This window comes from Pocillopora damicornis, chromosome 13 (genome assembly GCF_964200805.1).
Source record: "Pocillopora damicornis chromosome 13, jaPocDami1.2, whole genome shotgun sequence".
Lineage (NCBI taxonomy): Eukaryota > Metazoa > Cnidaria > Anthozoa > Scleractinia > Pocilloporidae > Pocillopora > Pocillopora damicornis.
In genome coordinates this window covers 16797598-16825445 of record NC_142682.1, presented here as the reverse complement: position 1 = coordinate 16825445, position 27848 = coordinate 16797598, and the positions used below count along the sequence as shown (strand labels likewise).

The 27848-nt window shown below is 38.0% G+C and overlaps 4 protein-coding genes across 5 annotated transcripts; 2 read left to right on the top strand and 2 right to left on the bottom strand.

The window, feature by feature from the left end:
• The first annotated feature begins 399 nt into the window (after nt 1-399).
• On the top strand, nt 400-11989 carry LOC113666196 (tryptophan 2,3-dioxygenase). 2 transcript variants are annotated; one of them, XM_089192689.1, is made up of 16 exons: nt 400-534; nt 628-694; nt 4870-4963; nt 5444-5517; nt 6187-6252; nt 6539-6600; nt 6929-7004; nt 7483-7517; nt 8395-8470; nt 8701-8808; nt 9056-9112; nt 9275-9329; nt 9980-10037; nt 10505-10584; nt 10853-10943; nt 11059-11989. In XM_089192689.1, exons 1-16 carry the CDS (start codon nt 509-511, stop codon nt 11324-11326), a joined length of 1293 nt encoding a protein of 430 aa, XP_089048815.1. In that variant the 5' UTR covers nt 400-508; the 3' UTR covers nt 11327-11989. The 2 variants fall into 2 exon arrangements, with proteins under 2 accessions (XP_089048815.1, XP_089048816.1); XM_089192690.1 differs by having other exon boundaries at nt 426-534; nt 631-694.
• LOC113666198 (uncharacterized) lies at nt 1076-3807 on the bottom strand. Its single transcript, XM_027181961.2, has 2 exons — nt 2711-3807; nt 1076-1255 (listed from the first exon to the last, which is right to left on the bottom strand). Exons 1-2 carry the CDS (start codon nt 3663-3665, stop codon nt 1134-1136), a joined length of 1077 nt encoding a protein of 358 aa, XP_027037762.2. The 5' UTR covers nt 3666-3807; the 3' UTR covers nt 1076-1133.
• A 703-nt stretch (nt 11990-12692) lies between the features above and the next one.
• Nucleotides 12693-20385, bottom strand: LOC113666199 (cathepsin O). Its single transcript, XM_027181962.2, has 12 exons — nt 20034-20385; nt 19220-19328; nt 18163-18280; nt 17778-17820; nt 17150-17163; nt 16813-16972; nt 15874-15944; nt 15447-15491; nt 14842-14933; nt 14491-14565; nt 13608-13700; nt 12693-13128 (listed from the first exon to the last, which is right to left on the bottom strand). The coding sequence occupies exons 1-12, from the start codon at nt 20238-20240 to the stop codon at nt 13094-13096; spliced, it is 1062 nt and encodes a 353-aa protein (XP_027037763.2). The 5' UTR covers nt 20241-20385; the 3' UTR covers nt 12693-13093.
• Nucleotides 20386-24704: 4319 nt separating this feature from the next.
• On the top strand, nt 24705-25908 carry LOC149035734 (uncharacterized). The gene has a single exon (XM_089191717.1). The coding sequence runs from the start codon at nt 24846-24848 to the stop codon at nt 25545-25547; it is 702 nt and encodes a 233-aa protein (XP_089047843.1). The 5' UTR covers nt 24705-24845; the 3' UTR covers nt 25548-25908.
• Nucleotides 25909-27848: the final 1940 nt, after the last annotated feature.

Below are 27848 nucleotides of genomic sequence, written 5' to 3'. Positions count from 1 at the left end.
AACATTAACAAAACACTTTTTACGAGGATTTCACGAACGAATGACAAAGTACTCAATTCTTCCGATCTAAAAATCAATCCTTGATTAAGAAAGCGAAAATAGGAACTTTAGAGTGTGTCCAAGGCAATGGAAGCAAAACAAAATAGTCTTAAAGAGGAAACTCATTGTGACAGCTAAGTCCCAAATAAATTCGCACTTTAAATCTAGATCTGTACATTAATCATTAAATCATAACCACCTAATGAAATAATATATAGTTTTGTGTAGTATTTCGTATTTCCTTTAAAAAAGATTCTGAAATCGTCTCTTTGAGGAACACTATGATGATGTACGAAATGGGCCCAAGGGGTTCTGTCGTAGGGTATCAATTAAGAGCCAGTGTTACGCCTCCAATCACGCCCCTTTAGAGTAAACGGTTCCAGTCATTTCGTTCGTGAGCCGGTCACGATCGCTTTTCGCGCGAGTAGCAGATTGTTGGTCAGAGTTTTCAGAAAATTAATCTTTCACTATGAGTTGCCCCTACGCTCACGACGGGTAAGAAAGTTCGATCGATATCTTAATGTGTTCGGAGTTTTACGAGTCGATTCTGCTGTTGAAGTATTTTGATTTTGTATGGTTTTGATTCAGCAGGGAGAATATACCAGTCCGCAAGAATGGCGACGACAAACGGATGTCTTATGGAGATTATCTACAGGTTTGAGATCGTTTTTGGTTCGTTTTTACGTATAATTTTTGGTTAAAACGGTAACCTTGCCTTTTACATCTTTCGGTAGGCACATTTATCAAACAGTTGATTGTTTGTTATCGCCATGATTCTCGAAGTGAGCATATGTCTGAGTTTTACGCTTCTGTGAGCTCCCGTTATGTAAATCGCATGCGTCCCTTGCGGGAATACCTTATTAGCCCTTGGTGATTCAACTTTTCGTATGTAAATGCCATTTGGAAACTCATAACTTTTAGGAGTTTATTGTACGAGTTAAGTCTTAACAAAGCGATGGTTACATCATACAAACATAACTGTGTGTGTATCAAATTTCTCGCGCCTGATTGTTATTTATTTCTTGTTATAAAATAGCGGAGCACATTTGGGAAGTGCAATCAGTATTTCTCATGGTACCGTTCCTTTATGTGAATTATTTATAACTGGAGGCTATGACAAGGATTGTCGAATAAAACACTGATAAGATGTTGCGATTCTCTTTAATATCCACGCGGTGGCTCTCATCTGGAAGGAGATTTTTCGCATCTGAAGTTTCTGAAGAGTAAAGGAGATTGAAATATTTTGAATGAGCTCATTTTGAGTATTAAAAGTGTCTTTAGAAAGGAGAAAAATTCCGACAGTATAAAGAGTTGTACATGTACAATAAGTAAAGAAAATTCGCTAAAACTTAAAACGATGTTCAATTACCTAGTTTAGCCTGTTCAATATTACATATATGGTGATATTTCGTGCATGGAAATTGCTTTTTGTGTAATTTGGAATGAAACGTCGTTAAATTATGTCTCTGAAGTGTGTTCCTGTTTATCGCTATTAATTTTGAATGAGTTTATGAAACATTTACTTAATTCCTGTTCAGATATCACAAGTTATTTGCATATGTATAACATAAATAGATTTTATGCATGTAGTAAAATAATACATGACGTTTATGTGATGACAGTCATGAACAAGAGTAGAGAAAGAATATGATCATTACTGCGCAAATATTAGATTAGCTTTAAAAAAGCTTTTCCTCTTCATGCATTCTCAGATATGCAGGGTTCACTGAATTAATTTTCTTGCAACTTATGATATTTCTGGTGTAATTTTGTTTAAGTAGGTCATAAAATGATATCTTGTTGTGATCTATGACACACACAAGGGAAGTTTAATGCTACTGAAATTTATGATATCTGTATAACTCTGATTTCATTTGTGGAATTATTTCATGGAGGCTGATGTAGCAAAATCTTATTTTATGTTAGTTAATTTCCATGTGTATGTTGAATATTTAATTTGGTACAATTAGGAAGTTAACCCTCTAACTCCCATGAGTGACCAAGACAGAATTTCTCCTTACAATATCAATACAATATCAACCAGGCAAGTGATGAGAATAAAGAATAATATCAATTTGGGTGTAATTAATTGATCCAATACTAAATTCTCCAAACTAATGTTATAAGAATTGTACGATTGATAGTAAGGAGAACTACAAATTTGATCTGGGAGTTGAAGGGCTAAGTCAGAGTATTTGAGAGTTTATAGCAAAATTTTACAACCAAGTTCAGACTTTTAAATGCATTTGAATCCTAGTCTCCTTCACTGCAGATGTTTGGTCTCATCAAATACAAATACAGGTGTTCTGTCTTGGTACATGATATTTTGATAGAGAATGGGATTATTTTCTGCTGGCTCCGATCATACCTGTTCTTTATTCAAAATTTTTCCTTCCTGCTTTTACAAATTTTTATACAAATCAGATGCAAGATTTAGATGTCATTTAAAATTTGTTACAATGACCTGTGATGACATGTACATTCTGTAACTTAATTATTTTGCACAACAACTGTTTAAACACCAAATTTTGTTTACATTACTTATCTCGAGGTTTGGTAGCTAAAGACCAGTACAATTTATGATCTAGAACAGCTGGTGTGGGCAAGAGACTATCTATGCGATCGGTTAGATCCAGATAATCATTACAGTCAATTTCACTGAAAGACTTACTGTCTAACAAAGGCAGTGTAGTCAGTTTGTCTTCCACATCAACTTTGGATTCTACATTGAGAAGTTTCCTGTTATCACCAAAAATTTCTATCTTCTGATCTCGATAGTTCTTTGGAGATATTTTTCTTGCTTTTGAGTATTTTCTGTGTATCTCTGATGACATTGTTGTGAGGCTTTGGTTTCTTATTTTCAAATCACGCTCATTGCGGAGTTCTTTGGCTCGTTTTATAATACAAAATTTACTTTCAGTATCAAGTGTTGGTAGTGAGTAATGGCAAGAATCCTTCCCCTTTTTTTGAAGTGAATTTTTTGGACTTACCTCAGGAATTGGAGGTAACAGTACTTTTTTATCATGTGGGCTTTTTTCTTGATCTATGAAAAGTTTCTCACTCGTCAGTGTGCTTTCTCTTGGGAAGCTATCATAACCTTCTTCAATTTTTGCAATTTTTGCAAACTTTCTATTGACCTTGGCAACATCCAATTCTTTGTCTGGAGAGGGATGCACTTTTAACTTCTGACTCTTTCTAATTGTTTTGGCTCTGTTTTCTGATAGAGTTTTAGATTGTGGGCCATTTTTGTTTATACCCTCGACTTCTAGCGTTGACAATTTTTCACTCGTTTTACTGTAACTTCTAATCTTGCATACAGTCTCATGGCATTTCTCAATCCTCCTCTTTTCTGCAAATTCATAAGCACTATCAGAATCTTGCATGCTTTCATCCCCAGCTTTCAGTATGCTCATCACATTTCTAAGTGTCTGTTGCACTTCAACATTTTGCATGAGTTCCACCTGATTGAGTGTCTGAAGCCATTTGCTGCGATAGGTGTATTTGGGGAGCTTGTGCCCCTGTGTGACTGTACCAAGTTTGGATGCCCATGATCTTACTACATAGTTTGGATCTTTACCACCAGTTGTATATTTGTCAAGTTCAGATCTTGGTAAACTGTTCCTCATGGTTTTTTCTTAAGCTCTTTGACAAGTATCAAAGTTTGATTCTTCATTTTCTGTATAATTACATATGTGGCATTAGCACTAGATAGGGGTTATTTCCTGACTGAGCTCTGTGGAATTTGTCTTGAGAATTTTGGTAAAGGAAACTTGAACCTGGCAGTGGGTAGGTTTTCTGTTTGCTTCTTTTGTCTGGAACACTCAATACAACAACCATACATGTAGCTCCATTATCTTCTCTCAGTCACTGAACTTACAATTGTTCATTCCTAAATATCCTTTATAAAGACCAGCTTGGACAGATCTGTCTCTTGCTAAGGTTTCAACTTTTAAGGGAATCTTGGTAGCTTGCTTTCGTTTAGATATTGATGACTTCAGTGTTGCTGTCAGCAGACTTCTTAAACACACAAAGTAATTGACTCTTAATAATGCACCAGTCAACAAATCCGACAGCCTTAGAAACGTTATGAATAAATTATCAACTTTCGATCCTTAATTTGTTGACATAGCAATATTCTCAGGGGAATAGGCGAGCTAATGACTATTGCACAGTTCTTCAATAAAGGGATTAAGACTTTTGTTTATTATCTTCCTCTCACAGTTCCTCATGAGGCATATGGAGACCAGATATGTAGCATTTTATTTTTATTTTCATTATACTCTTGGATGGATATCGAAGTAATGAATCAGATATAAATCCGTGATCATAAAAGCTCTTTTTAAATTTCAGTACATTTGCTATTAGCTAAATCAACTCTTTGACTTTAAAAGTTCTGCATCAGTGCCAATTTGCAAGCTATTGTTTCATCACAGGAAATGAAATTTTCCTTTGGAGTGGAGAACAAAAATTCATAGGAAATCCAATAATAGGACAGATGGTATTTTTTCACACTTATATAACTATCAGGAGAAACTTGATTTGTAAAGTGAGAGGTTTCCTTCCGTGGCAAGCAAGATCGTCACGCTGTATCACTCAGAGACAAGCAGTCAAATGAACGCGCAGAAAACGCGTCAGAATTAAAGCGTGCACTTTCTTGTAAATTTCCCAAACGCGCTTAATCGAAATTTATTAGCACGTGTAAGCTGTTGTTCATTTGCATGTTGAATATTGGTAACGTTATATTTCGGATGCTATTTTTCAGTAAAGTACGGCGGCGAATGGTACCGTTGTTTTAAAAGTTTCCTCTCTGTGCATTATTTTGTTTTTTAGCTCAACACTCTCCTTGAATGCCAGAAGCCAGCAAGCACTAAATTTGGTGATGCAACCGTCCATGATGAGCTCCTTTTTATCGTGGTTCATCAAGGTACGTCTACACAAGCTTTTTTACCCAGGGCTCCGTGGCTCTTTCTATGGAAGCTCTAGGGTGGACAGAATGAGTTTTGATCTAACGGATAGCAGAGGTGGTGTCAGGAATTTTTGATGGAGGCGGGGGGGAGGGGTCCAGACTTTGGTTTAGAAAACACAGAATCTTTTTCAGCTCGGTTATTACCCCTTCGACTAATCCACGCCCGCTAATTCCCCCCTCCCTTTCACTCCTGGTTCTCACAGCTTGTTGAGAAATCATAAGCAATCTTGCTGTTGCATGAATTTTGATGTCATGCAAGTTTGGAAAAAAAACCCACGGGACTGAATTTAGGAGTGGAGTCCAGACCCCGATCATCCCTCTGGATCTACCATTGGATAATGATGTCTCAGTGAAACAGCCTATTGCACAGTAATCGTTGAAAAGTATTTTGAAAATGAGCTTAAATTGATTAATTATTGGTACCTATTTTTCCTTTAGCTTATGAATTATGGTTCAAGCAGATTATTCATGAGTTGGACTCCATCAGGGACATTTTTACCTTTGAGGAATTGGTAGGTTTATTTCAGTTTTGTAGTTGTTAAGTTTAGCATTCATTTGTGTTTGTACAGTCATGTTTATGTATGTAACGAATGGATGGACGGATTTGCGTTCGGAATTCGGGCTTGAGAGCGCAGAGAAGCGCATGGAGAGAATTTTCTTAACCTCTAGCGCAAGTTTCTTCTTCTAAATCACCCGCGCGCCTCTCAGATGGAGCACCCGCCACGCAAGCTAGGCAAGGGGGTAATTCATTCTTTATCCAAGTGACTTGCACTGCAGCAATGGAAGTCTGAAGGTTTGAACCTGCTTAGCGTGGGGAGGGGGGGGGAGGGGGAAGGGGGGTGGGACAGGCTGCTGAAATTAATGGAAAATACAGATATTCATTTATCATTGATTTGGAATCTCCTGTAATAAAGAGCAAGAGACGGGAGTGTGAGAGAAAGCAGGGTAGGTACACGGGGTATACTTAACTACTTGTTTGATATCCTGCCAGCGTCTTTGTTACTCTAATTAGGAGTGTGATTGAAAATTGACTTCATTTACCTGTATCTTGTGACACCCCGCGTTCAGTTTGTTTCTACGCAAAGGAGGACAATCCGGTGGAGTACACGAAGTTGGTGCTTTAACTTAAAGTTTCTAAGAAATTACCTTTATAACTCTGATAATGTTTGGTATTTTCCCAGGGCACTGATGAAAGAAAGATGCTTGTTTTAATCTCAAGACTGGGTCGCATTGTACAGATTCAAAAAGTGAGTCATTGAATTAATTCTTGTCCAGAACTGAAAATGTTTTTACTTGCCTGTTTGTTTTGACCCGAATGAATTTCAATCCACCCTGCATAATTATCGATAAAAGATGGGTTGGTAGTCTTTTCATCGATGAGGGAATTTCTGCGTTATTTTCATTAGAAGACATGTAAAGATCTTTGATTTTCAAAAACCAGCTTATGCTCCCTGTAATAATGCATGATGAAGTGAAGTTTAGACACTTATAATCAGCTTGGTTGATTTTCCGTTTATTTGTATTATTTTTTAGCTGTTACGTGATCAGATCATGATCCTAGAGACCATGACTCCACTGGATTTTATGGAATTCAGGTCAGTCACTAACCAACATCCCTGTCGATCAAGTACAGTTTTCTGGCGAACTCTGATCTTTCAGGCCGTAACGGACTTCTTTCTTTCTCAGGGTTAAATATTTCATATTTCTTTGTTGAGATTGAAGATTTTAGATCCTTTTGGTTTATTTCTGCAGAACTGGAATGGAACATCCCCGAATGTACTTCATTTGTTTTACAAATCTAATTGCAAACCTTAACATTTGAAAGTGTTGAACGGGAAATAACGGGATGATGAAGGGTTTCTCGTTTGAAGATGGATAAACCTTTTCTTTCCTTTTTTTTTCTCTTACTTTTCTGGCCTCTAGAGATTACTTAGCACCCGCGTCAGGATTTCAGAGTCTCCAGTTCAGGTTGATTGAGAATAAACTTGGCATCAACAAGGTATGTATCATCAGTATGCATATTCTCCATAGTAATCCCTTGACATTTCCAAGGGTTCTGAAAAGGAGAATTTGTTCAACAATCAAGTGCCTCCTTAGTTGGTGATCATCTCCTTTATTCTCATGACCCTAATGTTTGATTCAGGGGGGGTGTTGTGAGGAGAAATTAGATGTTAGTCATTCTTAGGGGTTAAATAGTTAACAAATTTTGAACATACCCCACGGCAGAACACTTGAGAACAGAAAGACTCTGAGTTTTCTTCAGGGTGAAGTAAGAATTACTCTGGCCTTGTTTATGAAAATTTTGGAAAGGAACCCAATAAATAATCGAGATAAAGAATCTTAAGTGTCCAGACGTACAGTGGCAAGGACTTGATCATAGCTGAAAGAGCGCTATCGCCATGCCATGGGGATAAAGGAATTAATTAAATCTATAACTTTTGCTTCTGTTGTTGTTTTGGTTTTCTTTTCGTAAACAGACCCACAGAATCCGCTACAATTACCAGGATTACAGGTGCGTGGGAATAAAATTTTAATTGTGTCTTAGTTCAATGCACCTTTGTTTGAACTCACGAAGGCTTCCTTCGTAGTCTTTCATGGTTATGGCATTACCCTATCTTAGCGAACTCCAGCTTTCTGAGCTATTCCTATGCTTTTCCTATAAGACTCAAGCACCTGAACTTATGATATGAAATCCATCATGACATCGTGCAAACTCTGCGGTTTACTCAAGTAAATTTTGTGCGAAAAATCCCTCTCCCCAGATTTCACATACCATTTGTTCCTGAGGTATAACATTAAATTTGCTAGAAAAAAAAATTCTTATGGCAAGGGACGTCAAATGAATGGTATTTGTATAAAAATTTGTGAATACTTTTCTCTTTAGTAACCGCCTAAAAAAATCAAATCAGCCTTTTTAACGGTTGTAAATTTGTCAGTGGAAGTTTTCCTCACCCTTTCTATGCCTTGACCCTTTCACCTCTAAGAGTGATAAACATCTTATTTCTTCTTGCAATATCTCCCCTGATTATATCCTGATTATTCACACGAATAAAGGAAATGATTACCAACGAAAGAAGGCCTTGATTGTTAAACAAATTCTCATTGTCAGCACCTTAAGAAATGAATTATGAACTGTATGGATAATATACATACTGATAGTAGCGCGTAAAGGGTTAACTCTTGAAATCCTTACCTTCCACTTGCTCTTAAAAATTCAAAATTATACGTATACCCTCTTCCACCGAATAGGAATGAACGAAATCGTTATTACTTTTTCGTTGAAGGCGCCAATTCTTAGTTGGCCACACAAAATATTTATTTCTTATTCCAATGTATTATTTGCTACTCCTTTTGCTGCATTTTGTTCTTTGTTGTGGTTTATTCTTCAGTAAAGCATTCGATTCGCAAGATGGGAAGCAGCTTGAAGAATCTGAAAGCACAGCTTCACTGTTAGAACTCGTCCAGGTGGGTTTTGTTAACAAAGCGACCTGTCATTTTGTGATTTGAAAAAGCGGACAATTTTTCACTCCGTAATTTTTTAGTTTTTCCAGTGGCTGAAAGCTTTCAGAAAACTCTCGAATCTTCCCAAAACAGTTCCTGAAGACAAGATGACTTTTTGATTCTTTGAGACTGTTTGCGATTTTGTTTACAAATCAGAGGCTTGCAACATGGATTGATTTTTTTCTTACCTTCAGTGTTGGTTGGAGAGGACTCCTGGCCTGGAAGAGGATGGCTTTGATTTTTGGAGGAAATACAAGACAAGTGTTCAAACAATGCTTGAAACTCAGAAGGCCGAAGCTGAGGTTTGTTTGTCCTCTAGATGTTTTAATTACCGTCGTAGCTGTTTCGGCAGATTTGCACGAAAACCGACAAGTCTTCTTATGTTCTCCTCCACAAAACTTCGTTTTGAGTACACAGGGAACACGGAAACTTGCAGAAAACGATGCAGAAAGGCTGAGAATCTTTTGTCTAAGCTCAATACGATAAACGCAGCTGCATCTGCTTCTTTTGTCGAAATTTTTCAAACAATTTGTGGCATGCATTTCACAGGCTGAAGAAGACGAAGAAGTGCGAGCGACTTTGTTCAAAGAGATCAAAAAGCAAGAGGTAGGCCATGCGATTTTTTATTCTCTCATTTGTAACCTTGAGGTCATTCGTCGTTAGGTTTTCGCAAATACGCCTCTTAATCAACTAAAACATAGTTATGTTTCCTTTGGTTTAAGTTAGTGAAAGGTAATCACATGTTTGTATCAAACGTTTTGTCAACAGGATCATTTTGAAACAATCTTCAGTGAGGAGAGGCATAACCAACTTGTGGCTCGAGGTAAACTGTTATTAAGCTCCACGGTCATGTTATCCTCTCATAAGACCCAGAAAACGGCCTTTCAGTAGAGAGATACTTTAGAAATAATAACTGGGTGGGGGAGTGGAATACCAAAATAGCGAAGACAAATTTTATTAGGAACAAACTGGGTTTAGATGAAGCAGATGAGGGCGAGTTTTTACCACTCGAATCTCTACGTAACCATCCTTTGGTGAGTGGCTTTTACCAGAGGGTAGTTTAGTATTGAGCATATTTGATTCGCTCCGACGAAGGGCTAACGCTTGATAGGTCAGCTTTGTAACTCTATAGGGAGGACAATTTACGTTATCAACTCAATTGATAATACTGAATTACCCTGTGATACTCTTCCACCGACGCAGCACCACAGCTTCTTTAGAAACTTACCCCTTTTTTGGGGGGGCCTTTTTGTTTTCACCAGTTTTGTATCAGTCGACCTTTAAGTTCAGTTGCAAGCGACGGCACCAAACGTCTCGTTGAGTACAAATAAAAAATTCAGGCTGCAGCGTTGTTGAATGAATAACCATTCGCGTAACTTGAACATTTAGAGAATGGTGTGACGGTATGACATCAGTGATATTATAAAATATTCAAGTGTATGAGGACCGATCAATTTTCTTGCTTTGTTGCAGGCGAAAGAAGGTTTTCCCATAAAGCCATGAAGGGGGCATTGATGATTTACTTTTATCGGTGAGAATTTAAATGCTTTATCCTGCTTCATTCGTTTAGTTTCATTGGCACGATGGCTAATGAATAAGCCGCACCCGGTTCTTTAGACAGATGGTGTTCCCCAACTTTCAAGAGTATGGAGGGTCGAGGGGGAGGGGGGAGGGGGGGGGAAGGTGCCAAGTAGATCGTGTGCCGCACTTAGGCCTATATGGACCATAAAACCAGGTTAAATTTTCGGGGGGGCAATTCTCCCGGTCAGGTCTTGCTTTGCCTTTCTCTTTCATCTTACCAGAAATCCTTTTTTTTAAGATTCCATTATTCGAAGCATGGGTAATACTTGGATAATAGCTCAGTTTATTCAGAAAACCTCAAGGGATTTAGTTAGGATTGCCTTCAATTTTTTTTTTGTTCTTTTTGCAGCCATCTCGTTTTCAAAGCCTAACTTCTATAAAATTTAACAAGTTGTTCTTATATGTCTGTTTCTCCAGGGACGAACCTCGATTTAACCAACCTTTTCAAATTCTTCAACTGCTGATGGACATCGACTCAAATTTAATCAAATGGCGATGTAAGTCTAGTTCACAATCGTTTAGTCCGGTGGTTAAAATAACGTTGGAGGCATCCATTTCAAATTGGCTGCAGAATATTATTTGAATCTCTGAATAGTCACCGGAGATTGGTTCATGATAGAATCACCTTTTGAATCAATAATTGGGTTTATGTTACCCATTCCGAATGTTAGTCAGAGACGCTAATCACAGTGGAGTGTTGCAAACTTGAGTTAACAGGTTCCGACTGTGTGCACGCTTAGCAGACCTATTCGTTTTGCTTTACAGACAATCACTTGATGATGGTTCAGCGGATGATTGGCAGTAAAATGGGGACTGGCGGAACGTCTGGATATCAGTACCTCAGGTCCACGGTCAGGTTGGTCTACACAGACGACGATTTCAGTCTTTGGTGCTCATTTATTTATTTTTTTTTAATTTTTCTTCGAATAATTCAGTTTTACTTTGAAATAAGTTATTCTTTTCCTTTCCAGTGATCGTTACAAGGTTTTCGTTGACTTGTTTAACTTGTCCAATTTCCTGATACCGCGTGATCAAATTCCGCCACTAAGCTCCTCCATGAAGGCGCGCCTGCGCACTGCGCTGGTTGGAGGTCGGCTGCACGACAGTGACAGTGCTCACTTTAGCGACAGCAGTGAAGATGATCAGGTGTCAGCCCTTTCCTCCCTTGTCAAGAACGCGGGCATTACAGGTGCACCAACTGTCGACACTGAAGGAGACGAAGTGGCAAGCAGTAATTAGTCTGAAGTGTTACCCATTCAAAATGATTTTTGGGATTCTTCCAACGAGAGAGTATTTCATATAGTAGTCATTTCGAAAATATGTGTTCCAGGAACTTAATTTTGTATAACTTCTGCGACTCGATTTTTATTGACAAAATGTTTTTTGCTTTTTCCCTTCCTGGAAAAAAAATGGTTATTTGACCGAATACGTATAATTTTATTAGGATAAAATTTTGAAACGGCTCATGAAGAGCTGCAGGAGCAGAATTTAGTTGTATGAAATCGGAATCCTACTATTTCGATATATTTGTAAATACAACAGTATATAGTTTGTTAGATTTGCAGTTGTAGTCACGTCATTGTGGAATTAGTTGTATTTAATTTGACCGCAACATTTTTCTGAATTGGCTTCCCATATTCAAAAGTTAATTACATATATACATAAAAATAAATATGCTTTAGCTAAGACAGCCAAGAAATTTTCTATCCCCGTTTTTTAAGTGGTTTTTTGATATTTGCAACGGAAACGATAAAGCAAAGATACCATTTGTAACTCGTTTTAATATTTAATGACAATGCTATTCTCGTGGAAAATGTTGTTGATAAGGCATGTAATATTTCAGGTGTCTTTCGTAATATTTAATAAAATGCGCTTTAATAAAGATACTCTTTTCAGGAAAAATTTTTCACTTTATAGTTGATGTCGTAAATTCGATATGTTGATGTTATTCTCTTGGTAATTTTTCTCAATGTTACTTTTATATTGGAAAGGTGGAGAGAGTGGGGTAGAGTTTATTTGCGATTGACTGGCACTCATTCCCAGGTTGATCAAAGGGTAAATTACAAAACCCACCAGATAAATCTCTATCCCTTGTGCGTTTTGTTTGCGCTAAACCATTGGACTTTGTAAAACTGGGCCTAAGCTCTCTGGCCACGGAACATTTAACTCTGCGACGTAGCGGTGGCGAGGGAGGGGGGGATTGGGGCGGACATTCTCTTTCCCTCCAAGAGTTGTGAAGAGAGACCCTAGAAACCAGGCTGCCTCCGCAGCAGCTTGTACCAAGCTTTTTTTGTCATCGGTGACGCGAGCAAAAGCAAACAAGCGAAGAAGGTCGGTCAGGGAAACAGCAACACACCATTTTACATTTCGTCTTTTCTCTTGACCGCAAAACAAGATACCCGGCTGCGATACATTCTGGTATAACTGATTATGGCTGATTATCTCATGATCAAAGCAATACGCATTTTCTCGGCAGTCTTCCTTCTTTACTCTACTTAAACACCACAGTGAAGGCTATCACAAGTTGCAATTTACCGGTAATCACTTCTGGGAGTTAATGGTTAAGGTTTCGAAAACAATTATGCGAAATAATACAAAAGGACAATTTTGCGGAAAATCGTTTTAATTTAAAAATGATAACATAAAATCATTTCTTAAAATATTTTTTACACAGTTTAGAAAACTTTAAAAAGCCTCACAGGAGATTTTCCATATATAGTCAGTTTTGATAAAGATTCCAAATATCTACGCAAAATAGAATAAAAGGAAAACCATAAAGAAATGTTTCAATACAAATAATTTTGCTTAAGACTTTGTACCTACTATGGGAACTTTGAGAGCTCTCTTGTGTGACGATAGCTTTTCATTATTTACAATTTACAAATTATCTATTGGGGCATGTGGGACGTGTTCGTCTTTGTTCCAAACACAACCCTTGATTCTAGGCGCTGGAAAAAGTTGCGTTGAAGTCAAGGGTTGTGGTAGTTTCTGTTGTCTGTTTTGGATTTAGATCACTACAAAGGACGGCGTGTCAGCTACACCTGAAATACAAAAGGACGTGAAATCAACAAAAAAGTAACACGAGTAATTTTTTTCTTTAAATGAAGCTATTTATTATAAAAATTTTTATACCGTTTGTTCGTTAAAGTCAATTTAGTAACCGAGAAAAATTTCTACTCCTTCAAAGTTGCGGAGCGGCCACAGACGAGATTTTCTAGCAAAGATTGGGGGAGGAGGGTCGCAGAGAGCACACCAGCTTCTAACTGGATTTTGGAGGACACCAGGATGTCCTATTCTATGATACATCAACTGCACACGGAAAGGAGGGGGAAGGTCCATGCATTCTTCGGCCTCCCCCGGCCTTTGAATATAACGTTTCTTAGTGTGACCGCTCTCATGCTGCATTAAGAGCGTTGTGCTCAATGTCCTGTGTTCTTTACGACTTTAATGAACACGACTACATCGAATAGTTTAAGCTGTTGTTGCAAAAGTACTCGGTTAAGAGCTTAATAGAACCCACCACACAAGTTATCGCCCATTTTGATTTTCAAATATCCTTGTTCGCCATAGTCTTTTCCCCAGGAATTTCTGACGATCCAATACCAAATATGGCCTAAAATTGGGAAGAAAACGAGTAATCAGTGTTAAGTAGAGGAACAGTTCCAACTTTGCCCGAATCGGAATACTAAAGCTTTGACGCTTTTGCAAGAGTCCTGAAGTTAAGAAAATTAAGAGGGATAGCAAGCAACATGTTTCAAAAATTATCTGCTTAACCATAATCCAGACGTTCCCATTTTTGTCAAGGAAAACTAATCTTAACATATTCTCTCTGGCGTTGTCTCTTAACTAAATGTCCCCGCACGGCTTGGGACAAGATTGGTTGACCATAAACTGAGAGGTTGACCAATATTTAATGAGATATCCGGAAGAAGATCAAACTGTGAAAACACAACATCCTTAAGTCTGAGTTGCGCCAATCAAGATAATGCAGTGTCCACCGTGAAGTAACGGTCAAAATCTTAGCAACCGGTTACATAAACCTCTCAAAAATACCATGAAATATGGTGGCTTAGTATTAGCGCAGTCTCTCATTTTCTGCGAGGTCCGTCGCTCGAGTCAGAAATAATCAGTGAGAAAAAATTGGAGAGAGGCGCTCACAACTCTTACTTTTTGAGCGAGTGCCTCACTCTACGAGCTCACTGATTTTTTTTTTGACTCGCGTGACAGACTTCGTCGAATAGGAGAGACTGCTCGTAGTCCAAATATTAGCGTGCCAACTCCCTCAAGAAATCCCGCTTGGTTCACTATTTTCATCCTTTACCAACTTTATTGTTGTGTTTTACTGGCTCATAACGTCTAACTGACTTAATTTTAATACTTTGTATAAAAAACAGACAGCGCACCGTTAAAATCATATCCTACGATTTGCACCGCGTGATTGATGTCTGTGTCTGTGCAGTGATGCTGTATAATCCCACCTACGAAATTAAACAAACAACGAAACGTTAAGCAACCGACCAACTGTCGGCTCAAAGTAGCCGATAAGTAAAGGCCACCTGCTGGCCGATGTGGCAGTTTGATCAGACTTATTACAGTAACCTTTCCCTTGATCTTTTCTTACTCGCATGCTTGTGAGAAACAGATTTAAAAAGTCGTTTTAGAGGCCAAACCGTTGTAAAACATAGAGTAAGACGATTCTCCTCCAATTCAAACCTTTCTCAATTGCACGACAACCTTTTATACACAGCACTAACCAAAATAATCGTGCCACATGGTCGCGTCCACATTCACAGCAAGCGGACCATGTTGACCAACAAGGTCCTTCATTCTAGTGTTCTCTTCTTTTCTGAAAATATAAGAGAAATTCATGTGAACAGGCTAGATTATACTTGAGGGCACTAAATCAGAAATTTTGAGGCGTTTGTGGCGACGGGCAAAATCTGTAAATCAATAAAAGCTCTGAAATATGCATAAATGGCAGCGGCTATTCCTAGCTTGCGAGAAAGCCCTCATTATCAGCGCTGCGGTGGCACGAGCGTTTCTTTGTCTGCAGGAAAGTATGAGGCCTCAAGCAACGCGAGAGGTCTGCAAGGGGTCTGGCACTAATAATTATTAGGGCTAGACCCCCGCAAACCTCTCCCCGACTCGTCGCAAATCTTCCCGCGTAAATTTTTATATCAAATACCACTCCTGCTGCTACTAATAATGATACTGTTATAAATAATTATATACTGAGAAGCTCGATCTTTGGTATAGATCCAAAATATTGGACCAGCCGCTCTTACCTAATTTTCAAAGTGCAAGATGTTTATTGAAACAAAATTTACGGTTAAAAAAACTCACAAGTATTATAACTCACATCTGCACCGCACATCCGCATTTTATCCTCACTCCCTTCTCAGTCCTGCATAAAATGAGCATCAAGAGATACTTATTACAAATTCAGTTCTGATGCTTGAACATCTTGACACTTGACACACTACCTAGGCCGAAAATTCTATGACTCCCCTTTTTCTGAGAAAAAATTCTGCTTCATTCCATGATTCTACCACTTGAAAAACTTCTCCATCCAAAATAACCAAGCAACTAAAAAACATCATTTAATATGGCACTGATACAAGGTGTGAGAGATGAAATATGAGTTGTCAATTTTGTTACAAACTGACACAGGACCTGAGACTAGTGAGTCTTGATTTTCTTCCTTGCTCATAATTGGAGACTTCAGCCAATGTGTACTAAAAAAAAAAAAAAAAAAAAAAAAAGTTTTCAGCAGCAAAAGTACTTACAAAAGATCCTCTCTACAAGTTGTTTCTTTATCCACATATGGGAATTCACTAGCTGAAGCAAGTGTGTAATTCTGAAAAGAAAGATAGTTACATACATAAACCATGTGGGTGACTAGAGCTTTAACAGCAGGTCATTCAAATCCATATTAACCCTTTAACTCCCAAGATCTCATTAGTAATTCTCCTTACTGTCTGCGATACAGTTATTGTGATGCTAGTTTGGAGAATTTGGTAGTGGATCAACTTAAAATCCCCTAATTGACATTTTTCTTTATTCTCATCACTTGTATGCTTGGTATTGTATTGATATTGTAAGGAGAAATTCTGTCTTGGTCACTCGTGGGAGTTAAAGGGTTAACCATGATAATATCCACATTTCATGCTAATGTACTGTAAGCAATATTAGAAAAAGTCAAAAAGCTCAGGCAAACAAGCTCATGCTGTAAGTTAAAGTATTATAAGTACTCTGGTCAGGAGTATTATTATCCATTCTGGATGGTGTGGTAATCTATTCCAGGTTCAGTCATTCCCTCTCCCTGTTCTGCTCCTTGATGGAAAGAGGCACTGTTCACGCTCAAGTGTCTTGCCCCAAAACACCTTACCATGACCTGAGCCAGGATTGTCCTGACCTTTTCACCTAGAGTCCTGGGTGCTAACCAGTAATACATGCAAGTCAGCCTACTGCATCCCCCATAGCCATTTACTTTGACCCTTTAACCCTTACGAGTGATTGGCATCTTATTTCTCCTCACAGTGTCTCTGTTGAATTAGACATTATAGTCATGAGAATAAAGGAAATGATCACTAACTAAAACGGCTCTTGACTGTCAAACAAATTCTTCTTGTAAATAACATAACAAATATATAAAAATATATTTATAGCATAGGCATACTGATGTTAGGGTGTAACGGGTTAATGTCCTCATTGTCACCACTTACCTTTGTTTGTAACCATTCAAGAGCTGCAAGGGTATTACCACCTGAACATCCTTGAGAAGGAGAACATGAAATCAGTTCCTGGACACTGAGGTCTTTTATAGTCTGGTGTTCATAATGAATTGCCCATTGGCTCTCTACACATTCAGTTGCGGTGAAAGCCCTGGAAAAACAAGATAAAAAAACACCTTTTAAAATATTAAAAAACATGTGCCAAATTAAAGACTTAACAAATAAAAAAAAAAATAATCCAAAGTGAAAAAGTAATGTTTGCTTCATTCAGTTCCTCCTTACATGACTGGCTCTAAGTCACATTTTTTTGGAAAAAAGTTTTACTCACCAACAACTTCCACACTGTTCCCATTCAGTTAATGTAAAAAACAGGGCATGAAAAAAAGAAAACTGTCATTAGGAACAGATCATCACCAAAATCATTGATTTTAGCCATCTTAACACTTTTCCTATAACTAATATTATTATTATCAATAACATTATAATGATATAATTGGAAATTTGAACAAATGATCATGACATCTGAATACAAGAATTTGATAATAAAATGTGCCATACAGCTGTCATCACAATTCATCAGTTACAGACTTTTTAAGCATAGACTGAATGAAACAAAAAGGATTGAATGACGCCAATCACATTCATTGGCGATGAGGTATCATAAATATAAAATTAATCTGAAAATAATGTAACTGTATTCTATTAAGATTTTGTTTTAACCTAATTTCACAAATCTGTCAAAAATACTGAAGATACTGCAGTGCACGCATATTAAACATAAATTATTGCACAAATACTCTTTTGAAGCTATATTCATGTTTTCTCAAGATTCTAAAGCGTAAAATAATTTGTTTTATTTCTGAAACGGTTATGATGATTACAATTATTGTAAAAAGTATATTGAATTTCGATCAAGACTTCATAATTTGATGTGAAAAATTAACAGTATATAGCACCTTTCCTTGATTGTTCACAGCTGATACTTTTCCATCTTTTCTCCTGAAGAAAAAAATAATCATGATGTTGCTTACAGAAACAAACAAAGTTATAAACAACATATTTATAAATAAATGAAGAATAAACAATATATTTATTGGCATGCAAATGGTAATAAAAAATGCTACACTATCCAACGGACAGAGATCCAGTGGATAGTATTAACCAGTCTTCCAACAAGTGGAGCTTGTTGAATAGTTTTATTTATTTATCATTTTGTTTATCCACAAATGTGTACTCATGAATTTCCTCAAGACCAATTTTTGACTTAGCAAATCCAGATTAGGATGTTCACCCCGTTTTTTCCCAGTTCTGACCTACAAGATCTTTTTTCTGCATACTTACCAGTCACGATTAGGTGGTGTGTTTGAAGAATTCAGTTTTGGTGTACAACAGCCAGAAGGTGTCATGGCATTCTTGGTAAATGAGACATGATCTTCTTGTACCCCTCTTTTGAGAAATTCTATAAAAAGGAATAAACAACACGGAAGTTCTCATCTGTTTTTCTTTCGACAACAAAGAATCTATGGACCAACACAGCAACCCGGCTATAGAGGAACAGAAAAAAAGTCACTTAGGATCAACAATATTTTGTTCTTTTCTTTTTTCTTCTTCCTTATTTCAAGGCAAGATATTTAACCCCTTCTAATAGAGATATCAGCTCTAACTAAGATATTTGAAGATAACTGATAAACATTAACCAGGAACAGCAGTCAATATAGTGTGAAGGCTGCCAGTACAGCACAGAGCTACAGCTGTAACATCCCACGAAAGAACTCACCAGTAAAGTATGAACAGTTTAATGTATTATTTCATGCAACAGAAAGTTGAATATGGCCCAGGTTATTGAGTTTAATTTTGGTGAGGAAGATGATGGACTAATTACAATGCCTCTCTTTACCAAGATGTCATTGGTAATTGCTCAAATTTGTAGGGAGCTGACAAGTTGCTCAGCATGAAGTGGGAATTGTCAGTACAATCGTTCAAGGAGAAGAGAAATTAAGTTCTGATCATTTTGTACTTCAATCAGAATGTGGTAAAGTGGAACATGCAGTTGTTTAATAATCAGTGTAGTTGGACTCTGGGTTGATAGACCAGGTGCGAGACCTGACCTGGTCACTGTGTTGTGTTCTTTTATTATTCACACAGAACCTCTCTCCAAATATACAAGTACAAGTACAAACGAGTTACAGCAAATTGTCTGGGAAGCCCAATGAAATGTTGGGGGATATTACCTTGTGATAAACTAGCATTCCCCATACTGGGGGAATTAGTAATACTCCTACTCACTTTATGCTATGGAAACCATGCATGATAAGCTCAGCTGCATGGGCCAATTTGCTTGAGTACAAACAGGAGATTGAATCAGCCCTTTTTCAGAAAATAGGAAACAGTCACCCACCTCTAAATTCTTCTGGTGTCCAATCAGAAAACTGATTTATGCCATACACAGCAGTACCATTTAATTCCAACTCTCTTGCGTTCAATTTGGCATGTCTGACCAGGCTTTGCTACAGTGTGAAGATATTTAACATATGTAAGTGTATGATAGGCATTTAAAAGTTTAAAGTGATTAATATCAATTCAAATAAATTTAATGAAGTATTGATTTCAAATCCTATCATACTATTTAATAGCAACTTGATGAACTAGATGCTTTAAAGTCACAATGTTGCAACCTTTCCGATGACTTCTAGATACAGATGATTGACAAGGAAAATGAAAACCTAAAGGGCTTTTAGTGTAATTGTTCATGGTTAAAATGTTTTTATAAGGAGAAATTAGTTTCTGTTTCAAACATCAAATATCATACAACTATCTGTCGGAAATCGACGTAACGAACAAGCATTCTTTCCGATGAGCATGTACCTCGTGATGGGCATAGAAGAAATTATTAAGGAATGTTGCTATAAAAAATTTCCAAGAAATAACACCTCAAGATATATTCTTCATCTCGTAAGTTATAACACTTCATATCATTATATAACAATTCCATCAATATGAAAATATGACAATTGCCATTCCTGAAGCATTATTGCAAAAGATGCGAACAAAATTTGGAGTACAGAAGTTATTCATGTGATCGAATTCATTCGCAGAGTAATAATACTCTGCGAATGAATGATCACTCATTAATAACTTCTATTATATTTCGACAAAAGATAAGAAGATTGGTATACTTTTGAATCCATTAAAGTAAAGGTAACTAGGCTCACCTTGAAAACAGACTGACGCCAGATGTATTCCTCGGGATTATTCAAGTAGGCCTTGTTGAATTTTCGAACAAAATTCTTAAACATCGAAGTCACAACTGTCCGGTCTGTTTCGTTGAACACGAGGCTTTGTGACCTGTTAAAAACTCTACCTTGAGCGGGAAGTATGTAAAACACCGAAGCGATCGAGATAATGTAAAACAGCGGCATGACCGCCAACTTAAGAACTTTCGATTGTGGCGATGGTGGATGGGGTTATGTTTCCTACGAGAAGAAATTCCCAGGCGCCACTTCCAGTAACGAAATGTAGGCCCGCAACGCGAACAAAGCCTCCATTTAGAAATTAAATCTGTCTTCAATGGGTCTCAAGCGCACTTGGGTCGCCGGGTAAAAGCCCGTCGTTCATTCCGCTGACATTCTCACTTTGGAGTAGTTGTAATGAGTAGTTGTAATGAGGGTATACACCTGAGAAGTGCTTTTTGGCAACTTTTAATTTCCTCTAATAGAGTAGCTATCAGAAATTAATCGTTATCGTTGGTATGTTAGTTTGCTTGACGCGAAAATAGGCAAAGAATACAACTGAATCAGTAGAGGTATGATTATGACGTCTTAACGTATACATGTAGGCCATGTTTTGTTATGAAAACTTGGGTTTGTTTGACATTGTATCTTTAATTGCTTCCTTGATAGCTGAGCCTTGAAAGTTTTGGAACTACGTATACTTGTAGCAAAAATTAAAAGAAGGGGACCGATGCAGTTCTTGTTGTTTGTTTGATGTCTGGGATCAGCATGAGAAAAAAAGATGTCAAAAATAACTTAAGCGACAACATTCAAAACAACATGTCATTTTTTTTACGCTCAGGCTACAGTTTTGAAACTGGCATGATTGCTTATATATGAAATCTTTTAAAATGAGTGTCAGTGGAAGTCGATCATATGTTCCAAGGGCAGTACTAACGAAATGTTATCACCATTGCCAATGATCTTCTCTGGTCAATCAAACGATTAAGCTTCTACCGTAATTCATATTATCAAGCTCACGTAAGTCATTCATTTGGTCACCTTGATTCTAAGAATAGGAAGTGTTTGTTATTTGAAAGGGAGCCCAAGTTCACCACCGATAAAATGTATTTTTCATTAATGGACTAAGACTTGTACCTTGAAAGCAACTCAAAGAGTTTTAGAGTCTCGGATACTTTGACGAGGGAATAATTACATCTTCGTGCAGGCGGAAAAATTTTCACAAAGAACTCGGGATTTTTAATCTATTGCCTGACGTACAGGATGTCTTCACAATGTTATTCTCTTCGTGTCCTTTTTCGGCGTGGCGTAAACCAGCGGAAAAACCAGCCTTGAAGTGACTGTCCTCAAACCTTATACCCGTGATTGACTTAGTTCTATTATCATAAAAAGTTTTTTGCTCGTGTCTCTTATTATCTAATAGGAAGACCTTTGAGTTGTTTTGTTGATTACTTCCACAATGGACTCCATTTATTTTGTGAGGAAGCTGGAACACCATTGATGACTATCCCATCGCCAACAACTATACAACCTTTTTTCATTAAACACTTGAACGCTTGAGATAGACTGTTCGTTGGAAACTCAAACTGTATTTGTTATTCACTGACTTCAAGCTGAAAAGAAGGAGATTATCCCTTCAGTGACTCCTGCAAATATGATTACATACATGACGTCTTAACAGCTCGGCCTAGAGAATAACTAAGGGGAGCCTTTTTAAGGCAACGAGTCCAGAAAATTTGATGAAGTATTTTAGTTATTTATCTCTCTGTGTCAACCAACCCTTAATTCTATCATTTGATTTTGCTGTTAATTTTATACCTTATTGATAACATGTACAAGGCAAAATATCTATAGCCCAATTATTTCATTTGAATTCCGCATATTCGAAGTGACTTTACATCGTGAGACAAACAATTATACTTCATCTTGAAAGTGCATATATTCAGCACTACGACAAAGTACAGCGACATTGCATATGTATGATGCTCACTAAGAATGCATGATAGCGAGACAACTGATTTCGAGATGAAACGTGCTAGCGTGATCGTTATGGTCTTTGCAGATTTATGGCTCAGATTTACTTTTGCAAGCAAGATCTTAACACGTTCCTTTGTTTCTACCGTGCGAAGCAAGACAGTTGCTGCGAAGTTACTGAGGCAAATAACTAACACGCAACAAACGCGTTAAAAGCTAGTTCTTTTGTTTGAGCGTGCAAGCATGCCGTGTGCGTGGGTTCACCTCATTCCCTGAAATCCCTTGGAGGTCACATGTAGTCCATAGTCTCCGTGAAGAGTTGCATATTTAACTCTGCAAATATTATTTTGTTTTGAACCTCTTCAAAAGGGGTTTGTTATTTTCTTCCTTTCTTTTCGGCGTGGCATAAACCGGCAGAAAAACGGAATTAGTTATAGACCCCTTCCAACAAATTGGATGGCTGCCAGACAAATGATTTCGAGATGAAACGTGCTAGCGTGATCGTTATGGTCTTTGCTGATTTATGGCTCAGATTTACTTTTGCAATTAAGATCTTAACACGTTCCTTTGTTTCTACCGTGCGAAGCAAGACTGTTGCTGCGAAGTTAATGAGGCAAATAACTAACACGCAACAAACGCGTTAAAAGCTAGTTCTTTTGTTTGAGCGTGCAAGCATGCCGTGTGCGTGCGTTCACCTTATTCTCTGAAATCCCGTGGAGGGTCACATGTAGTCCATAGTCTCTGTGAAGAGTTGCATATTTAACTCTACAAATATTATTTTGTTTTGAACCTCTTTATGCAAAGACAGGTTTTTTAAGAAGGAACTACCGCTCCAGTCCTGCCAATATCATTACATGACGCCTCACAGCTCGGCACAGACCATTACTGATAAGGGCCTTAGAAGTATTTTCACAAAGAACTTGTGATTTCTAATGTATAGATTGACTTACAGGATGTCGTTACAATGCTGACTCAGCGTTGACTTTGGAGGTCAACGGTTAAGGAGTTTGTTATTTTCTTCCTTTTTTTTCGGCGTGGCATAAACCGGCAGAAAAACGGAATTAGTTATAGAGCCGCTCCAACAAATTGGATGGCTGCCTGTGGTAAAGGATCGAAAAACCTGACCAGTGGGATCAACTTTTTACTATATGTAGTCCGTAATCTCCTTGAATAGTAGCACGTTACACTTTACATATCTTCTTTTGTTCTAAACCCTTAAAAGCCTGGGTTTTAGCTCCCGCTTGTATCATCACTGGATATTGAGTATCGTATCGGCCAGGCGTGTCGGTTAGCTAAAAAGCCCCACAGCTTAGGACGTACTTCTTGTACACATCGAAAGGAACTTTAACTTTAAAAGGCGTGTTATGAAATTGGCACGATCACCGTGCTATATCGTGCAAAGTTGCTGCGAAGTTAATGAGGCAAATAACTAACACGCAACAAACGCGTTAAAAGCTAGTTCTTTTGTTTGAGCGTGCAAGCATGCCGTGTGCGTGCGTTCACCTTATTCTCTGAAATCCCGTGGAGGGTCACATGTAGTCCATAGTCTCTGTGAAGAGTTGCATATTTAACTCTACAAATATTATTTTGTTTTGAACCTCTTCATGCAAAGACAGGTTTTTTAAGAAGGAACTACCACTTCAGTGACTCTGCCAATATCATTACATGACGCCTCACAGCTCGGCACAGACCATTACTGATAAGGGCCTTAGAAGTATTTTCACAAAGAACTCGTGATTTCTAATGTATAGATTGACTTACAGGATGTCGTTACAATGCTGACTCAGCGTTGACTTTGGAGGTCAACGGTTAAGGAGTTTGTTATTTTCTTCCTTTTTTTTCGGCGTGGCATAAACCGGCAGAAAAACGGAATTAGTTAGAGAGCCGCTCCAACAAATTGGATGGCTGCCTGTGGTAAAGGATAGAAAAACCTGACCAGTGGGATTAACTTTTTACTATATGTAGTTCGTAATCTCCTTGAGTAGTAGCACGATACACTTTACATATCTTCTTTTGTTCTAAACCCTTAAAAGCCTGGGTTTTAGCTCCCGCTTGTATCATCACTGGATATTGAGTATCGTATCGGCCAGGCGTATCAGTGAACTACAAAGCCTTACAGCTTAGGACGTACTTCCTGTACACATCGAAAGCAACTTTAACTTTAAAAGGCGTGTTATAAAATTGGCACGATCACAGTGCTATATCGTGCAAAGTTGCTGCGAAGTTAATGAGGCAAATGACTAACACGCAATAAACGCGTTAAAAGCTATTTCTTTTGTTTGTGCGTGGGTTCACCTTATTCTCTGAAATCCCGTGGAGGGTCACATGTAGTCCATAGTCTCTGTGAAGAGTTGCATATTTAACTCTACAAATATTATTTTGTTTTGAACCTCTTCAAAGACAGGTTTTTTAAGAAGGAACTACCGCTCCAGTGACTCCTGCCAATATCATTACATGACGCCTCACAGCTCGGTATTTTCACAAAGAACTCGTGATTTCTAATGAATAGCTTGATGTACAGGATGTCGTTACAATGCTGGGGTCAACGGTTAAGGGGTCTGTTATTTTCTTCCTTAAACGTAAACGGCGTAAACCAGCAGCAAAACGGAATTATCTAAAGAGCTGCTCCAATAAATTGGATGGCTGCCAGTAAAGGATCGAAAACCTGACCAATGGGATCGACTTTTTACCATATATAGTCCGTAATCTCCTTGAGGAGTAGCATGTTTCACTTTACGTTGCTTCTTTTGTTTGAAACCCTTAAAAGCCAGGGTTTTAGCTCCTGCTTGTATCATCAGACCTTCCGTGAATTATATCACCATGTCAAGCCGGCTAGCATTCGTAAGGTCCCTCAAACTCGTTGAGTCTCTGACACTCGATTCGCCCGCTGCCAAAGTTGTCGCTGGTAGCCTTGCTTCCTTTACCCCTGAGCTGAGTACTCAACAGATGCATGACGTCCAAAACTCCACTTTGTTGGCTCAGCTGGCGGCAACCAAGAAGTTCCCTGACAAAAGGGATGTCGGATACTGGTACCAATTTTACTTCGATGTGCTAAGCAATGTGGGCTGGGATATGCAAAAGTTCGGCTTCGACGAGTACAAGTCTCATCAGGCTTCTTTCAAGTTATCCGAGGTAACTTTGGAGCTTTTGAGCGCACTGGTGGGTAACGACAAGCAACTGTTGACAGTCGTAAAGGAAACCTTGGATAGCTTCGCTAAGTCGCCACAAGGCCTAACTCTGTTCGCAGATAATAGTGCATCAGAGCAACATGGTCTTTTCCAAATCCTTCCATGCACAGTTATGAATGGCCAAGTCAGCCTTGCTTCAATTGCTGCCTATTTTAAGGCCAGTCAGGTGTCGGACGACTACTTATTCTCCAACTACAATTCCCAAGATATAACTTTGCACAAGGCAACTCAAGTCATCACCCTAGACGAGGAGGTGTATGGGAAAGTTCGCCAAGAAATCATCGACAAGTTGGGCCCAAACGCCTATCAATATGTCAAAAATTTGCCAGTATAGACTGATTAAACTGATTCTTAAAATCGGCTGCGAACTGTACATTGCTTTGAACTGATTGTTCGTTCTCATCAGGTTTAACGATATCGTGTTGTTTTTGCTTCTTTTTTGTTCGTTTTTGAGGAGCTCAATTTTTTTAATAGTACGTAGAGGTAACGGATTTCCTTTTAAGAAAAATCAACCATGAAGCTTTTGCTATTTTTCTTCAAATTTGAGTGGCGCTTTATTAGCGATATGATCGGTAATTGTAACTTAGTTCAGTCTGTAATTTATTTACGTAATCGCTGCGAAAACTGCCCATATACCGTGCAATTACTGAGGGAGGCATTTTTAATAAAATGGTGTGTATTTAGACATTCAGAAAGTAGCTTGGTCTAAAAATTGTTTAACTTTCTTGATTACAGTTTGATGAACTTGGTTTCTATTTTCCTTTCATTAAAGGGTTCCTCTCTCATCTCCTTTTTACATGCTATACTTTCAAGACGAGCTGAAGTCATTGACAGATATTGTTAGCATTCGTGGTCCGCCTGTTGCAGACCTCAAGTAATGAACATCGGATCCCTCAGTTCCCTCAGACAAAAGGGGCCGCCCCACACCGGTTTTTCAAGTATCTAAATTTTCTCCAATTAGTTGTCAGTCGCGGTGGCTTACTTTGCTGAGCTCTGCAAGGACAGATATCATTCATGACACTCGCGCCACGCATGATCTCTTTCCTACGGACTGACGGGCTTCTTCGAGAAGAAAAAGAGTGCATGTAAACTCGCAAGAGTACAAAAGACAAGTTTTGAATTAAAATAAGGATAGGATGTCTTCAAGACAGAAGCTTCCGCGAAAGCTTTTGTTATCGGCGTAAAGCCCAAAATAACCTGCGGAAAACCAGCCTTGTAATTGCTGTCCTCAAACCTTATACCCGTGATTGACTTAGTTCTATTAATATCATAAAAAGTTTCTTTGCACGTATTTCTTATTATCAATAAGAAAGAACCTGTTTGCTTTTAATTTTTAATACTTTATCACCACTGATAACATGCACAAAAGAAGATATCTATAGCCCAATTATTCCATTTGAATTTCACACATCTGAAGTGACTTCACTTCGTGAGACAAAACAATTATACTTTATTTTGAAAGTGCATGTTTCCAGCACTATACGACAAAGTACAGCGACATTGCATTAGTACGATGCCCAATAAGAATGCATGATAGTGAAACGATTGATTTCGAGATGAAACGTGCTAGTGTGATCGTTATGGTCTTTGCAGATTTATGCATGGCTTAGATTAACTTTCATGTTGTAAAGTGATGTAGGCAGAGGCAAAACAGAAAGATGAACTGAGCACCAAGGCAAATTCAACGCTATCGACAGGAAGTTGTAAAAGAGCTGAAAAGGCAAGGGACGAAAAGCTAACTGAGAGAACGGAATTATCTTAGGAACCGCTCCAACAAATTTTATGATTGAACTCAATTCTTTGGCTGCCCGTGGTAACGGATCGAAAAACCTGACAAATGAGATCAACTTTGATTTTTACCGTGGTAAAAAATAGTCCGTAATTTCCGTGAGTAGCGTGAATTGTTTAATTCTACAAATATTCTTTTTTTTTTAAACAGGGTTTTTGTTCTCTTGGGTAAAGAGGAAATTACCGCTTCAGTAACACCTGAAAACTGAGTGTAATTGCATGACGTCTTACAGTTCGGCCCTAGACAATCATTGAGAAGGGCTTCATTAGACTTCGAGTCCAGAACATGTCATAAAAGTTTTTGTTAATCAGTCTTAGCCTAACAAAAAGCTCTTTAAACCGGAAATTGACACGATTGCGTACCAATTAATCTCTCAATTGAGTATCATTTGGATTAGATCATAATAAATATCATGACACTTCCCCCTATTCCGAGTCGCTGTTGCACAGCTACAAGGCTAAATACAATATTGGAGGTTGGAAGATAGGAGGGAGGGGGGGAGGGTGGGGGGAAGGAAGTAACAAGCATAAGCATACGAAAAAGAACCTGTTTCCATTCACGCATGCTTCAGTTGAAACTTACGATTCTTTTTAGCGAGTTAAAAGGTGAAATTTTTGGCAACGGCAAACGACAAGAATAAAGTCTAGTTTAGTTCACTTTTCAATTAATCCATTCGTACAGATGTAGAAAAACTCAAAAGCAAAAACTAGATAAACAAAGCAAACAAACAAAAAGTAACATACAAAAAAGAAATGACAAAATCAACAATTAACATGTTTATATTGTAAGGATGTAAGGACAACAATTTTTAGATCTGTATGGTGTACTGACAAAGGGCTGAAAATA

Excerpts from the sequence above, each read along its gene's own strand:
- LOC149035734 (XM_089191717.1), top strand. The coding sequence starts at position 24,846 with ATGTCAAGCCGGCTAGCATTCGTAAGGTCCCTCAAACTCGTTGAGTCT.
- LOC113666196 (XM_089192689.1), top strand. The coding sequence starts at position 509 with ATGAGTTGCCCCTACGCTCACGACGG. Across the intron at positions 535-627 it reads TGCCCCTACGCTCACGACGG|CAGGGAGAATATACCAGTCC; the intron begins GTAAGAAAGTTC and ends GTTTTGATTCAG. Across the intron at positions 10,038-10,504 it reads TTGATGATTTACTTTTATCG|GGACGAACCTCGATTTAACC; the intron begins GTGAGAATTTAA and ends CTGTTTCTCCAG.
- LOC113666198 (XM_027181961.2), bottom strand. The coding sequence starts at position 3,665 with ATGAGGAACAGTTTACCAAGATCTGAACTTGACAAATATACAACTGGT. Across the intron at positions 1,256-2,710 it reads TACACTGCCTTTGTTAGACA|AAACTTCAGATGCGAAAAAT; the intron begins GTAAGTCTTTCA and ends TTTACTCTTCAG.
- LOC113666199 (XM_027181962.2), bottom strand. The coding sequence starts at position 20,240 with ATGCCGCTGTTTTACATTATCTCGATCGCTTCGGTGTTTTACATACTT. Across the intron at positions 14,566-14,841 it reads CATGTGGCACGATTATTTTG|GTGGGATTATACAGCATCAC; the intron begins GTTAGTGCTGTG and ends TTAATTTCGTAG. Across the intron at positions 13,129-13,607 it reads AATGGGCGATAACTTGTGTG|GTGTAGCTGACACGCCGTCC; the intron begins GTGGGTTCTATT and ends TTTGTATTTCAG.